Source organism: Mustela lutreola, chromosome 1 (genome assembly GCF_030435805.1).
Source record: "Mustela lutreola isolate mMusLut2 chromosome 1, mMusLut2.pri, whole genome shotgun sequence".
NCBI classification, from domain to species: domain Eukaryota; kingdom Metazoa; phylum Chordata; class Mammalia; order Carnivora; family Mustelidae; genus Mustela; species Mustela lutreola.
In genome coordinates, this window is record NC_081290.1 from 150650253 (window position 1) to 150666578 (window position 16326).

At 43.1% G+C, this 16326-nt stretch overlaps 1 protein-coding gene across 2 annotated transcripts in view; it reads left to right on the top strand.

Moving 5' to 3' along the window:
• The first annotated feature begins 4114 nt into the window (after positions 1-4114).
• Positions 4115-16326, top strand: part of EPHX2 (epoxide hydrolase 2) — a 60992-nt gene continuing 48780 nt past the window's right edge. The window contains exons 1-2 of one of the 2 annotated variants that reach the window (XM_059176427.1): positions 4115-4298; positions 10385-10469. In XM_059176427.1, the coding sequence (XP_059032410.1) occupies positions 4201-4298; positions 10385-10469 (183 nt within the window). In that variant the 5' untranslated portion in view covers positions 4115-4200. The remainder of the gene's footprint in view (positions 4299-10384; positions 10470-16326) is intronic. The other variant, XM_059176421.1, reaches the window with a different exon arrangement.

Sequence of the window (16326 nt, forward strand, 5' to 3'; positions counted from 1 at the left end):
CTATGACCTGAGCCGAAGGCAGAGGCTTTAACCCACTGAGCCACCCAGGCGCCCCCTAAACATTTCTTCTTTACAGTGCACACAGTAGTAAACTTTCTCAGTGAGGAACACCAGAGGGACACTGCAGGAGGATGAAAGAGAGGTTTCCTGTGATTTGTAGCACAGGTGGGCACAGCTTTCAGCCTCAGCCTGGCAATCGCATCTCTGCAGCCATTTTGACACACAAACCAGAGCCCCGGGGACTCTGCATGGAGCCACCTGTCCAGATTCCCCTGGTAAGCCCCTGCAAGAACTTCGTGCAGCTGATTGTGGCCAGAGGATCCCATGTGAGGAAGACTGCAGGACAAATAATTTCACGAAGAGAAGGCCAGTTGAGATAATCAAGAGAGTGGTTGTAAAGAGACCCAAGGACTGACTTTAATTCAGAGATGAGGAAAGCGAGGAGGAGCTAGGAGGAAAAAAACCAAGCAAGGGCAGTTTGCAGAGTGAGGCCCTGAGGAAGCTTGGAGAACCGAACTTGGAAAACTAGCAGTAGAGAGGGCTGACACCAAAATCATGCACCAGAACCAGACTTGGGAACACACCGCTGTTGCCGAGTGCTGTTGCTGAATGCTGAGACCGGCATCACCCCAGCCAGCTGGGAACCCTGGATACTGCTGCTGTCCTCAAACTGTCAACCCGAACTCTCTCCTCTGTCTCTCCTTCCTTTACCAGCTCCCACTATCACATCTGGGCTGGGTGCATCTGATTTGCTGAGCCTAACTCGAAGACCTTCACCCTAGCTCAAAGTAGGCTCACAGAATCTCAGGGAGGAAAAGAGAAGCAGGCTTGGAAACCACACAGCCAAGAACAACATGGTAACAACAAACAATGTCGTGGGACAGTTTTTATGAAGCCCAATCTCAGGCCAGAGGCTGATGGGCAGAGTCCAGCATCAAGGAAGCCCAGGAAAAATGGTGTTTGTGGAGTCTAGCTTGAGAAGATCGCATTCCAAATGTGAGAGCTATCAACATAGATATTCGAATGACAGCTGTCCACTGTACAGTAGAATTTTTCAAATATACGAAGAAGTTATAGATGTTTGGTAGTCAAAAAAAAAAAAAAAACCGACTAAGAATGACAAGTAGCCTCCATAAATATTTCTAATGTCATTCTTATTGCCCCAGAAGCAACTAGAAATTCCTTGATTTCATCATTCTGCTACAAAGGAAGCTTCTTAGTCCCATTTTTGTCTGTTGCATTTACACAACGAATCCCAAGTACCCAGAAAGTGCTTAATAATTTTCTGATTGAATTGAAGAAATTCATTTGCTGCACTATAGAAAGATAAAGCTTCAGGTGGAATGTGGGTTTAGAAAACTGCCAGAGACAACTTTAATTTAGCTTCATTCAAACACCTACAGCAGGAGAAGCAACCATGTTGAGATCCTTTCTTGACCACCAGGAATTAAATAGAGTTTTAAAATAGGGTTGGAAAAGCAAGGCCTAGCAGGTGGCCAGAAAGGGTGTCAGTGGCAGGAAACCCCAAACAAAACCAGTTTACTGTTCATTGCAGATTACAATGGTTGTAATCTGCAGATTGTTCATTGCAGTTACAAGTTCATTGCAGATCTAGCGATTGACCTGAGGTGTCTTTCTGCATTTGGACCCCTACATTCACCATGCTTTCATGATTCCTGCTATCACCTCAAATGCATTTTATAAATATTAAGATTAGCAGACATAAGGGTTGTGACTTACATTTCCAAAAGATACCCCATTTCCCTAGCCCAGCTGAGTAAGCTCTTACTTTCCTCCAAGTTGGCTGGCAGAAAACCTAGGGAAGCGTGACCCATGAGAAAGAGCAGAGCACAGTCAAATGCGACCTCTAAACCTTGCCTAACCAGTTCGGCCAAGAAGTTACGTAACTGATAAGGTATTATAAAATACTCCAGACTCGGTCAGGTTCCCAGTGTAACTGCCATGAATAAGCAAAGGGCCATGTGAGAGCTTCATAGTCTCCTCTCACACGCAATGATCTCGATCTTAAGATGGAGTCTCATGTTCTGTGTTTCTTACTTTCCTTCCCGAGAGGGGGATTTCTCCCATCCAGCTCTGTCAATGTATCCTTCCTCTTTGCTTTGCTACGTTTACAAACACATACATATATGTATTCCTAAGTAGTCCCATATCCGTCAGCCAGCAGAAATCCCTTTAGTTATTAAATAGAAAGAGATTTAATACAGGATATTAAGAACCTACGAAACCTTTGAAAGCAGTGGAGGAAAGAGCTCCTGGGTGGGCCTTTAAGAAAGATCACCACTGAACCAGAAGCTGTTACCTCTGCCCTAATCCACTGGACACCCCTGGGATTGAGTTCAAGAACACACAGTTTCATGGGCAATCGGGAATCCAGGAGTGACTCCAAGTTCTTTGGGCTAAGTTACTGAGTGAACAAGTGCCACTGACTAAGACTGGGAATGTCCTGGAGAGAACAGGCTTGAGAGGTGGGAACGCAGCAAGAGTTCTGTTTTGGTCATGATACATTAGAGATCCCTGTCAGACAATCAAGAGGAGATGTGGAGTAGGAGACTCTGGAGACCAAAGGAAAGCCTAAGTTGGAGATTTAATTTATTTTTTATTTTATTTTTTAAAAGATTATTTATTTGACAGAGAGAGACACAATGAGAGAGGGAACACAAGCAGGAGGAATGGGAGAGGGAGAAACAACTTTCCCACCAAGCAGGGAGCCCAACTCGGGGCTTGATCCCAGGACTCTAACACTGAAAGTGTTCCGAAGGAGGTCGCCCAGTGTTATCCAAGTCCAAAATCGAACTGCTTTTTCCAGTTCCTCTGCTACATTTGGCTCCGTTAACTAAAAACTTCATGCTTCCTACTTTGTAGGAGTGGATTTCAGAAAGCACTAGTAACAACAGCCTCAGGGAGATCCCAGAAGAGGTTATGAGGCAAGAGACATAAGCATGGTCATAGTTCACCAGAGCAAAACACCCAAAATAGACTCATTTTCTTCTTCACCAGACTGATGATTGGTAGCTACAAAGAGTTGTAGATGAATACCTCGTCAGTAAGGTATCTGATGATCTTTCACAACATTCTTCTAGCTAAAGAGGGCAGAATATCCTGCATAAATTCACAGAGGACACATTCAGCAGAGAAGTCTCTGGGGTCTGTGTCTCGCGACATGGTCCTGGCAAGCTGGAACACTGAGGAACCCAGAGCTTTTTTTTTTTTTTTTTTAAGATTTTATTTATTTATTTGTCAGAGAGAGATTACAAGTAGGCAGAGAGGCAGGCAGAGAGAGAGAGGAGGAAGCAGGCTCCCTGCTGAGCAGAGAGCCCGATGCGGAACTCGATCCCAAGACCCTGAGATCATGACCTGAGCCAAAGGCAGCGGCTTAACCCACTGAGCCACCCAGGCGCCCCCAGAGCATGTTTTTAATTCACAGAGCTACACTGCAGGCATGAGAAGCCTGACAACCCTTTGGCAAATACTCCTCAGACACTCCTAAGCAAAGTCCAGAAACAAAGGAGCCAACAGTGTGGAATCCGTGAATTTAAACAAAGCTGGAACATTTTTAGGCAGCATTAGTACAAGGAGAAGGTACAAAGGGGTAGTAAGTACTCCAAATTTCCTTCTAAGCCTCATTCCAACAAGAGATTAGAATAGATGTATTCTGAGTAGGCATACGGTTTCTGGAGCATATTTTACTCTTGAAACACATTTTGCCTTGACAGGTAAGTGTGTGATGAGGGGAGTGTGGACAGGATAGCGTCAGATCTGTAAATATACGCACCAAAAGGAGGGGCAACAAAGCTATGAGTTTAGTGGATATGCCAACCGAAACAAACATGGAAGGATCCAAACACTGAATGAAGCTTTTGGCCACACACACTTTAAAGGGTCAGTGGCCCTTGGTTCTTCCTCAGACCCCTTCTCTGAGGCCCGCCCCCGGACCGGCGACAGTATAGCAAGTTCGCCCGAAGTGGTCAGGACACTAGCAGGGGGACTGGATGCCTGGAGGCGGTGGAGACAGGTGGGTCGCCGCCCCTGCGGGCCCGGGACAGGGCGCGGGGCGGGACGGGGGCGGGGCGGGGGCGGGGTCCCCCTGGACCAGTGCGAGGGAGGCCCCGCGGCCCGCCGCTCCCATCCCGCTACGGGCCTCCGCGCACCGCCGGGAGCTTTGGTCCTCTGTGGGCCGCCATGGCGTTGCGCGCGGCCGTGCTCGACCTGGACGGGGTCCTGGCGCTGCCCTCGGTGGCCGGCGCGCTGGACCGCACCGAGGAGTTGGCGCTGCCCAGGTAAGGGGAATCAGCGCCCGGCCGGAGCAGGGGTGGCGAAGGGGGGAGCCGGGGCGCCAGGGGGCGGGCCCCCAGCTGAGAAAAGGCCTCTGGGTACCCCCAGCCTTGGTTTCACGGTGCTGTAGGGCGGGAGCTCTGCAGAGGTTAAGACAATTACCCTAAAAATAACCATGCACGCTACTAGACCCATTGTCTTAGTAAATGCTAAGTGATTAAATCTCTCTAAAGACTCCCAAAATTGCCCTCTGTGATGGATTCTTTTCCTAAAGTGACAGGAGCTGCTCGCCGGGCTCACTGCTGCCCTCTAATTCTGTGTCATGAAATGTATCCTCAGGCCGCCCTGAAGTTGATGAGGGAACAAAGTCCTGTGCTTTGCGGGCGCACTTGCTCTAATCGCAAACTAGAGAAACAGCCCCAAAGCCTCGTCGCTGGGAAATGAACTAGGAAGCGTCACCAGGAAACCAAGAAATAGGATGTTCAGAACGAGATTTCAGATCAGAAAAGACTTGTTAATGAGAACTGAAAAAAAAGCAAACCCACCAGAATGTAAAACAATTTTTTACAACATGGTTTCAATTATAGCTGGCTAGGGGGGAAGCTACCTGCAGAAAAATGTGTGGAGGAAATATCCCAGAATATGTTTGGGATTATTAATCCCAGATGAGATTATAATGATTTTCTTCATTTTTCTACTTTTTGGTATTTTCAGTTTATTTCTTCATAAACATATGCTTCCCCTATAGTCCGAAGGAGGGAAAGCATATTTGTTTAAAAGTTAAGAAAGAGGGTCGCCCCCGTGGCCCAGTTATTTAAGTGCCCACCGTGGGCTCAGGTCATGATCTTGGGGTCCTGGGACGCGATCCTGCATTGGGCTCCCTCCTCAGTGCGGAGTCTGCTTGACCCTCTGCGCCTACCTCCACTTGCGTACCGGCCCACGCTCTCTCTTTCTCAAGTAATTAAACAAGTTTTTTTAAAAATTAAGAAAGAAAATAAATGATCACCCTGGTGACACCCAAAGAAGACTAAATTCTAAATTCCTGGCAAGGATAAGGAGCCTGATGGAAGCTCTAAGAGTTCTGTCCGTTTTGTTTCAGGGCAAATCAATGCTCAGAGACTGTTTCTTTTGGCAGCAGTTTCTGTAACCTAGGTTCACTGTGGGTGTTTCACAAGCCAGTAGCGAACAGAATAACGCCCTTCATAAACCAGTACACTACATACCCCCAAACAATGATAGATTGATCCATTATTGTTCTAGTCAAGGGGGAATCTGAAATAAGTAAAGCCCAAATTTTGTTGAAGTGTACTTTCCCTTATTTTTTAAAAGATTTTGTTCATTTATTTGAGAGGGAATAGGAGAGAGAGAGAGAGACTGAGCTAGGCTTAGGAGTGGGGAGCGGTGAAGGGCAGTGGGAGAGGGAGAAGCAGACTCCCTGCTTAGCAGGGAACCCGACTGGGGCTCCATCCCCAGACCCTGGGATCATGACCTCAGTTGAAGGCAGATGCTTAACTGACTGAGCCATCCAGGTGCCCCCCCCCCCCGCCCCGCTTTGTATGTTCTTGATACCAGTCCTTTGTCATATGTAGGTATTGCAAGCATATCCATGTATATGGCTTGTTCATTCACTTTCTCAGTGGTATCTTTGATAAACAGTAGGTACTAATTTTAATGACTGATTTATCTTTTTTTTTTTACTGTTTTATGGTAGCGCTTTTTTGTATCCTTTTTTTTTTTTTTAATGGGCCTGAACCCACGATCCCAAGATCAACACCTGAGCTAAGATCAAGAGTTGGACTCTTAAATAAAAATAAAATCTTAAAAAAAAAAAAAATGGGTGGCTTAGTTGTTAAGCGGCTGCCTTCAGCTTAGGTTATGATCCCAGGGTCCTCGGATTGAGCCCCGCATTGGGCTCTCTACTCCGTGGGAAGCCTGCTTCTCTCTTTCCTACTTCCCCGGCTTGTGTTCCTTATGTCACTGTGTCTCCCTCTGTCAAATAAATAAATAAAAATAAAATCTTAAAAAAAAAAAGAGTCGGATGCTTGGTGCACCTGGGTGGCTGAGTCGGTTAGGTGTCTGCCTTCTACCAGGTCATGATCCTGGTGTCCTGGGATCAAGCCATGTGTCAGGCTGCACGTTCAGCAGGGAGTCTGCTTCTCCCTCTGCCCCTCACCCCGCTCTCATGCTCTCTCTCATACGCTTTCTCAAATAATCTTTAAAAAAAAAAAAAAAAAGAGTCAGATGCTATGCTTAACTGACTGAGCTGCCCAGGTACTGCTGCCTTTGGTGTCCTTTTAAGAAATTTTTGCATTCTTAAAGATCGTGAAGATATCCCACTTTCTTGGAGAACCTAGATTGTTTTAACTTTCACATTTAAATACATGATCCACCTCAAAACAAATTTTGTATATGGTGTGGAGTCTCCCTGCCCCCTATGGATATCAGGTTGCTCTAATGTCATTTATTTAAAAAAATCTTTCCCACATTAAATTTTAGTGGTGCCTTGGTGAGAAAATCAAATGGACCATGTATGTAGATGTCTATTTCTGGACTCCCTATTATGCTAAGTTGATATATAACTCCATGCAATGATATCACATTGTCTTAATTTATAATAAATTTTAAAATCTTGTAATATAAATCCTTCATATTTAATCTTAAAGATTTGTTTGGCTATTCTGTGTCCTTTAGTTTCCAGAGAAATTTTGTAATCAATGTGTCAATTTTCACACTTATAAACAAAATCTGCTGGGATTATGATTGGAGTGAATTAAATCTTTATATCCATTTGGTGAGAATTTTTGCCCAAACCATATCGTCTCCCGATCCATGAACTTGATACAGAGATCTTTATTAGTTTTGTAGTTTTCCAGGCAGAGGTCTTAGACCTCTTTCATTATATTTATTTCTGTTTTTTTTCTAAATGCTATGGAAATGGTATTTAAAAAACTTCATTTCTAATTTCTTTTAAACCACATTTGTCCTGTTCTCAACTTTTAATTTTCATCTATCTTTAAGTTGACTGGAAATCTTCCCTGAATTTTTTTTTTCAGGAAAGGCATGTGATGGTAAACATTGGTTTTATATGCTGAGACTTTCTGTTGCCTTCAAAAATGTGTAATATGTTATCTGGGGCTACAATTTGGGGGCCATTGTTTATTTTTCTCTCAATATCCAGTCAGTATTGTTCCACAAACCTCTGACACCTAAAGTTGCAGATAGAAGACTAATGTCACTCTGAATTGTTTTTTGTTTGTGTATAACCTGTTTTTCTACACAAAAGGTTGTTACCCTTTGTTATCTTTATAATTGGCACAGTTCCCCCACATATACCTGTTGTGGAGGTTTGTTTTTTTATTAATTTTGCTTTGGTAATTGGTATACTTTTGATCTAAGGTGGCGAATCTTTCTTCAGTACAGAGAAGTGTTCTGTTATTCCTACTGCGTCTCTGATCAATCATGGAAGGATTTTTTTTTTAAAGATTTATTTATTTAATTCGGAATTACTAATAAATTATTTATTTATTTAAATTAAATTTTAAAACATTAAAAAATTTTTTTAAAGATTTATGTATTTCATTTGATAGAGGCACAGCGCACATGAGCACATACACATGTGCCTGCACACATGAGTGGGGATTGGGTAGGGGCAGAGGAAGAGAGAGAATCCTTCAAGCAGATTTCTTGCTGGGCAAGGAAGACAATGCAGGGCTCAGTCCCACGACCCATGCGATCATGAGCTGGGTAGAAACTAAGGGTCAGACACTCAACCTACTGAGCCACCTGGGTGCCCCAACCCTTTTGGAATTCTTACTGCTTGTTTATTGAAGGAATTTGGACTCCCTAGGTCTTATCATTTTGCTCATTAACTTGAATTGCTTCCTTGTTTTACTCTTTGTTCTTGAAAACTGTATCCTGTCTTTTGATTCACTAATTTCATTTTGTGTGATAGCTGCTTCACTGCTCACTGCTTTTATTAGCCACCCTTAAAATTTGGAATTCGTGTTTTCCAATCCAACAGTGTTCATATTTCAAATTGCTTCTTCTGTTATTATTATTACTGCCTGATCTGCTTTATAGATACATTGGTATCTCCTTTCTCTGTAGTTCTAGTCTTCCCTCAGTTCCCATTCTGCTAGCAGCCACCATTCTCCAGGCAGAAAAAATCATTTTCCTTTCGCTTTCTCCATCCTATTCCTCCAGCGTGTGATAATTACTTATGTGTTGACTCCCTTGTTCCCCTGTGTACTCCCGAAGAATACAGTCACATTTTCCTGCATTTGTATCACAGCACCCAGCACAATGTGTTGCACACCTCAGGTGCTCAATCCAAAATTGTTGAGTCGAATTGTGTATTGATTCTTAAAGCTGGAGACCAGCTGCCAAAGGGCACGAGGAACCTTGGGAGGTGATGGAAATGTTCTAAAACTGGAATGTGCTGATGTTTGCATTGATGTCACAGAGTTACACAGTCTGTAAATTTACTACAAATCCTTGAATCATACTCCTTAAAATGTGAATTTGATGATATATAATTACAACATAGTAACCCTGTTTTTAAAAAAAAAAAAAAAAAAGGACAAGCAGCAGGGCAGTGCCTGGCTGGCTCAGTCGGTACAACATGTGACTTGATCTCAGGGTTGTTAAGTTCAAGCCCTATGTTGGATGTAGAGATTACTTAAATATAAAATCTTCCAAGTAAATAAATAAAAGACAACTGATGGCAAAGGTATGGCAGAGCCATTGCTTTTACTGGAATGTTGAGCAAGGCTATAATATTAGGTATGTATTTTTTTGCATGTTATGTGAAGTTGATAATCGTTACCTGCAAGAGCGTTAGTTGGATAGAAGAGAGTTGCCTGTTGTCAGAAATGGAACTCCCAGAGTAGATTTGTTGTCTTACTTGGAAATGGTAAATCATTTTAACTGGCCTGCTGATTTTCATCCATTATAAATATTTGCCTGGGGCACTGTATTGAGAAGGATTGCACATCAGTGCCTGGGCTGAGTGGACTTGGTTGTGGGGATGGGTTGTCAGGGGTGTGAGGGAGCAGAGGTGTGTGTGCGTGTCACATATATATCATCCTTATCCGTCTGATCGTCTCCTAGCCAGCCATGTGAAGGTAGCTGATCTGCCATGGGGGTTGGGAAATTATCAAGAAAGCATAATGGAAACTTTAATTTTGTAATGTAAGGAAGTGAGAGGGTGATGAGCTGGTCTCTCTCCCTATGTGTGTGCTATTCCTTGGGACGAGTATGAGCTGAGGTATGTTAGCTGGCTAGGGCTGCCATAACCAAGTACCACAGGCTGGGTGGCTTCCACAGTAGTTCCAGAGGCTAGAAGTCCAAGGTCAAGATGGCGGCAGGATTGGTTTCTCTGAGGCCTCTTTCCTAGGCTTATAGAAGGCTGTCTTCTCCCTGTGTCCTCACATGGCCTTCTCCCAATTCGGGTGTGTGTCCTAATTTCCTCCTCAGGACACTGCTCATTAGATAGGGCCCACCTTTATGACCTCATTTTAATCTAATCACCTCTTTAAAGGCCCTATCTCCAAATACATATTCTGAAGTACTAGGGATGATGACTTCAAGATAGGAATTGGAGGTGGGGCAGTTTAGCTCTTAACCTGAGAAAACTTTTTAAAAATTAAATATGGTTAAAATGAAGTAGAAACTGTATGTTCAGAATCAAAACCAGGAAAAAATATTCCATTCCCTCTGAAAAGTATGTACTAATAAACAGTCCTTTGGAGTAGTGCCTTGTACAAAGGAGCTGAAGATGGGAATGAATCCAGTCTTGAGTTTGTCCCTTAAGTGGCAAAGCCAGAAGTACTGGCAGTTGAAGAGGCTCTGCTGGGTGGTCCCCATGAGCTGCTTCACCTGCCGGCATATTTGTCATTTAATTTGTGTTCTCATCCAGGTTCAATTGCTCGTATAGCCTAAGATCCTGGCTTGAACATTGCCTTTCCCCGTCCATGGCAGAATGCCTTTAAAACAGCAGTTTGTCCGTGGATAGGAATAGTGTCTGTTCCCTACATGCTGCTGTGATGAAGTCCTCTGAACATCCATGCTGTTGTTTCTTTGTATCTTCCAGAGGCTTTCTGAGAGAAGCTTTCCAGAGAGGAGGCCCAGAGGGCTCCAGTGCCCGCCTCATGAGGGGAGAGATCACATTTTCCCAGGTAAGGGGACACTTCATAAATCCCTTAAGAAGGCATTCTGTACCCACATGCCCATCTCCCGCACTGACTAGAAGCTCTCTGAGGGCAGACCCACCATGTTTGCCTCACCTAGTACTAGTACTTTCCTCCCAGGACTGGGATGGAGGCTTTGAGACACACAGAGAAATATTTAAGACCGGTTCATTATCTCTTTGGGCCAACCCGCAGGATTCACTCCATGAGTGGGAAATTACCAATTTCTTGCCAGTCTGTGCCAGGCAGAATAGCCTGTTTTTCCTCTTAAATTGTGGTAAAATACACGTAATACAAAATTTGTCATCTAGATCACTTTTAAGTATATAATTTTGTAATGTAAAGTATATTCGCATTGTGAAGCCATCACCACCACTCTTTTCATCTTGCTAAAGTCCTATAGCCCTTCAACAAAAACTCTGCATCCGTCTTTTCCCCCAGCTGCTGGCAGCCATGACACTACTGAATTCCTGTCTCTGTGTATGAGGCTGCTATAGCTACATGAGATAAGTAGGATCCTGCAATATTTGTCCTTTTGTGCCTGGCTTATTTCATGCATGGTGTCTCCAGAGTTCATACGTGCTGTGGCCTGTGAAAGGATTTCTTCCCCTTTTAAGGATGAATTGTTTCCTGGTGTATGGATAGACCACATTCTGCTTATCTGTTCATCTGTCGATGGACCCTGGGTTGCTTCTATCTTTTGGTCATTGTGAATAATGCCACTGTGAACTTGGGTATACAAATATCTGTGGGTCACCTTGCCCTCAGTTCTTCTGGGTATAGACCCAGAAGTGGGATGGCTGGGTCATAGAGTAGTTCTTAATTTTTTTAAGGAGCCTGCATCCTGTTTTCCAGAGCGGCTGCCCCAGTTTGCATTCCCCTGGGCAGTGCCCAAGATTTCCACTTGATCCATATCCTCGCCATTCCTTGTTAGTCTTTGTTTTGTTGTTTGTTTTGTTGCTTTGATAGTGGTCATCCTTACTCAAGCTGTTTTCAGACAGGACCAGTTGTGGGGAGAGGCTGTTAATTAATAACTGGATAATGGATGGGCTTTGGAGGCAGAGAGCAGGATTTAAATCACAGCTCCCACTTACAGACACAGGTTGCTTAACCTCCTAAAGGCTCAGTCTTGCCATCTGTAAAATGAACGTGATCTGCTGTCTTCTTCATGGGTTGTTAGGAAGCTAGGAAACTGTCTCGCATGGTGCTCGGCACATAGCAAGTGCTCAGTAAATAGCAGTATCGTTGTGACTACAACCTCCACTGGTTTTTAACAAAGCAATGATCTGAAACCACTTGGATTCTCAGGCAGTATCTGCAAGAAGAAAGGATACTAAGAATCTATTCTACAAGCACACAGAAATCCGCAATTAATATTGTCAGAAGAGAAGGAAAGAAGGGAGTACAATGTACTTTCAACGAACATAGGAATTATAGAGTGAATTTCTAGTAATTGCTATGAAAACTCTGTACCCATTCTGACTTTCTTCGTCTGTGTACCTTCTAGGTAACTTGAATAGTTAGCAGATGGGGTCTGAAAAAGCACATTATAGTTGATCCTCCAACAACATGTGTTTGAACTCACGGGTTGATTTTTTTTTTTTTCAATAAATACACATACAGTGCTGTAAATGCATTTTCTCTTCCATAGGATTTTCTTAATAACATTTTCTTTTTTCTGGCTTACTGTATTGTTATAATACATATAATAATACATATGACATATAAAATATGTGTTAATCAATTCTATGTGATTGGTAAGGCTTCTGGTCAATAGTAGGTTATTAGTAGTTAAGCTTTGGGGAGTCAAAACTTACATGTGGGTTTTCAACTATGTGGGTGGTTAGGGCTCTCAACCCCTACATTATTCAGGGGTCATCTATATATTATGACAAAGGCTACTTAGGTTTAATTTGTCTTCAAAAATTATATCCTGGAAGTGAGTGTCGTCTTTTAAGTTTTATTTGTGTATTCAAGGCACCTGGATGGCTCAGTTGGTTAAGTGTCTGACTCTAAAAAATTTTAAAAATTAAGTGTCTGACTCTAAAAATTTTTTTTTCTTTTTTGTATACAGTACAAACAGAAAAGTATGCAAAGTATACAGTTTAACGAATTTTTGCACAAACTGAAAGCACTCAGGTCACCAGCACCCAGATTAAGAAATAAAACATAATTAGCACTGTAGGCACCCCACCTAACACCCCTTCCGGCACTACCCCTCCAAGAGTAACTAACCATCCTGATGTCCAGCCTTAGAGATCACTTTTACATATTTTGTACTTTGAATGGAACTGCACAGATTAATATTTTCTGTCTGGGCATCTTTTCCTCAGCACTGTATTTGTGAGAATCATAGATACCATTGTGTGCAGTCCAAGTTTTGTTCTCATTGCTGCATGATATTCCATTGTATGAAGATACTCTGATCTCTTTATCCTTTTTTTTTCCCCACCCTGAGATGGAAAGGCATTGGGAGATTTGGAGCAGTGAAGTAACATTATGTATATATATTTGCAGCAAGGGAAAGGTTAAGAGAGTGGGCGAGCACAAGCAGGGGGACTGTCAGGCAGTGGGAGAAGCAGGCTTCCTGCTGAGCAAGGAGCCTTTGGACACTGGGGTCATGACCTGAGCGGAAGGCAGGGAGGCTTAACCCACTGAGCCACCCAGGCGCCCCAAAGAAAAGGCTTATTCAGTAGGCAGCCAGCCAGATAAGGAGATGGGAAGACAAGCTTCACAACCAGCGCCTAACTGGTATTTTTAAAACCTCACTCTTGCTGCATAAATAGATGAAAAGAGCAAGGATCATTATAGACTAATTAAAAGGAAGTTGTTGGTAGATCAGGTGAGAGATGGTAGTAGCTTGGACTAAGGTAATACTGGGGGAAGTGGTAAAAAGTGATCCAAACCTGGAATATTTTGACTGTAGTTTCCGCAGGCTTTCCTGATAGATTGAGTGTGAGTATGAGAGAGGAGTGAAGGGTAACAAATGTTTCTGACCAGAACCAGCTGACAGTATCAGTTGCTATTTGCTGCTGTGGGGCTGGGAAATCATGTGCCCGATTTGGGGTATTTGAATTTGAAATACTTATTTGTTTTATTAAATATTTTATTTATTTATTTGAGAGAGAATGAGTGAGAGAAAGCATGAGAGAGGAGAAGGTCAGGGGGAGAAGCAGACCCCCCAAGGAGCTGGAAGCCTGATGCAGGACTTGATCCTGGAAGTCTAGGATCATGACCTGAACCGAAGGCAGCCGCTCAACCAACTGAGCCACCCAGGTGCCCTTGAAATGCTTATTGATCTCCAAATGGAGCGTGCAGTAGGCAGCCTCATATACGAACCCAGAGTTGACGGAAGATATCCAGGCTGAACACCCACACAGCATATAGATGGCATTTTTAGTGTCACCGGACTCAGTGCGATCACCGGGAAAGGAAGTATAAATGGAGAATCCAGAGTCCCAGGTACTCTAATATATATATTTTTTAAGATTTTATTTATTTATTTGACAGAGAGAAATCACAAGTAGGCAGAGAGGCAGGCAGAGAGAGAGAGAGAGAGGAGGAAGCAGGCTCCCTGCTGAGCAGAGAGCCCGATGCGGGACTCGATCCCAAGACCCTGAGATCATGACCTGAGCTGAAGGCAGCGGCTTAACCACTGAGCCACCCAGGAGCCCCCAGGTACTCTAATATTAAAGATGGGGTTAATGAAGGGGACCCAGATTGAGAGATGGAGAATGAATTTCGACCAGTCTGAGAAGAATCAGGAGAGTGTGTGGACCCTGGCAGCCAAGGATTTATCAAGTTTCAGATGAAGAGAATGGCCCTCTGTGTTGGTGCAGCTGATGGGTCAGGCAAAATGAGGGTCAGCAAGTGCCCATTAGATGCAGTAACATTGCATGGAGGTCATCGATAACCTTGACAAGAGAAAGTGGCATGTGGAATGTGGAGATAAAAGCCTGACCAGACTATGTTCAAGAAACAAGGAAAGGGCGCCTGGGTGGCTCAGTGGGTTAAGCCGCTGCCTTCGGCTCAGGTCATGATCTTAGGGTCCTGGGATCCAGTCCCGCATCAGGCTCTCTGCTCAGCAGGGAACCTGCTTCCTCCTCTCTCTCTCTCTGCCTGCCTCTCTGTCTACTTGTGATCTCTATCAAATAAATAAATAAAATCTTAAAAAAAGAAAGAAAGAAAGAAAGAAACAAGGAGAGAAAAGGTTTGAACACTATATGAAGTTTTGATACAAAGTAGGGCAGAAAAATGGGACAGTAGAAGGAGGGGGGGATAAAGTCAAGAAAGGTTTACTTTCTGGTAACAAAGTGCTTGCATGCTGATGGCAGTGATGCAGTAGGGAGGGAGACTGCTGATAAAGGAATAAGGAACGGAGACCCCCTGGAGCTATTTCCTTGAAGCAGAGCCGGATAGAATCTAGATGGAGGGGTTGAGCTTTGGTAAGAGCAATGGACCATTATCTATGGCAACAGAAGGGAAGATGGAGTTCTTGGCCACTAATGCTGGTAGGTGGATATTGAAGGTGGAACTTGTGAAAATTCTCTTCTAATTATTCTCCCTTCCTCCAATCCTTCTCACTGTTTCTGGGATGACCTCCCTAAAATGCAAATCTACTTACGTAACTCTCCCACTAAACTATATTTATATATTTTTTACTTGTGTAACAGTCTAAGGCTGGAAATGTTTTATTATGTTTACAGAAAGGTAAATACTTCCATTATTTTTCCACTTTCATTAATGGCTTTAGTCTACTCACATTTTATATTTTATCTTGCATCAATTTTGGCATCTGTATCTTTTTTCTTTTTATCTTTTTACCCCCTCTTCTCCCATTTCTCTCACCCCGTCCCCTACCACCTGCCTCTGGCAACCACTTTCTTCGTATCTATGAGTTTGGCTTTTTTGGTGTTTTTTGGTTTTCTTTCTGTTTTGAATTTAATTTCCACATATAAGAGAGATCATACAGTATTTGTCTTTCTCTGTCAGACTTCTTTCGCTTAGCATAATGCCCTCGATGTTCATCTAGATTGTCACAAATGGCAAGATTTTGTTCTTTTTTATGGCCAAATAATATTCCATTAAATTTATATACCATATTTTCTTTATCCATTCATTCATCCATTGATGGGCACCTAGGTTGTTTCCATATCTTGGCTATTATAAGTAATGCTGCAGTGAACATGGGGGGTGGTGCAGATATCTTTTTGAGTTAGTGTTTTTGTTTGCTTTGGATAAATACTGAAATGGAGTTGCTGGATCATACGGTAGCCCTATTTTTAATTTTTTGAGGAATTTGCATACTGTTTTCCATAGTGGCTGCACCAGTTTACATTCCACCAACAATGCACAAGTGTTCCTTTTCTCTGCATCCTCACCAGCATTTGTTATTTCTTGTCTTTTTGATAATAGCCTATCTAATAGCTGCTATGTGATGTCTCACTGTGGGTTTTTTTTTTTTAATATTTATTTATTTATTTACTGGAGAGAGGGAGAGAGAGAGCATGAGAGGGGTAAGGGTCAGAGGGAGAAGCAGACTCCCTGTTGAGCAGGGAGCCTTATGTGGGACTCAATCCCTGGACACCAGGATCATGACCTGAGCTGAAGGCAGATGCTCAACCAACTGAGCCACCCAAGTGCCCCTCACTGTGGTTTTTGATTTGTGTTTCCCCTGATGATTAGTCATGTTGAGCATCCTTTCATGTGTCTGTTGGCCACCTGTATGTCTTCTTTGGAAAAAAATGTCTTTTCAGGTTTTCCATACATTTTTTAAATCAAGTTTTTTTTTCTTTTTTCTTTTCTTTTTTTTCTTGCTGTTGTGTTGTATGAGTTCTTTTTATAT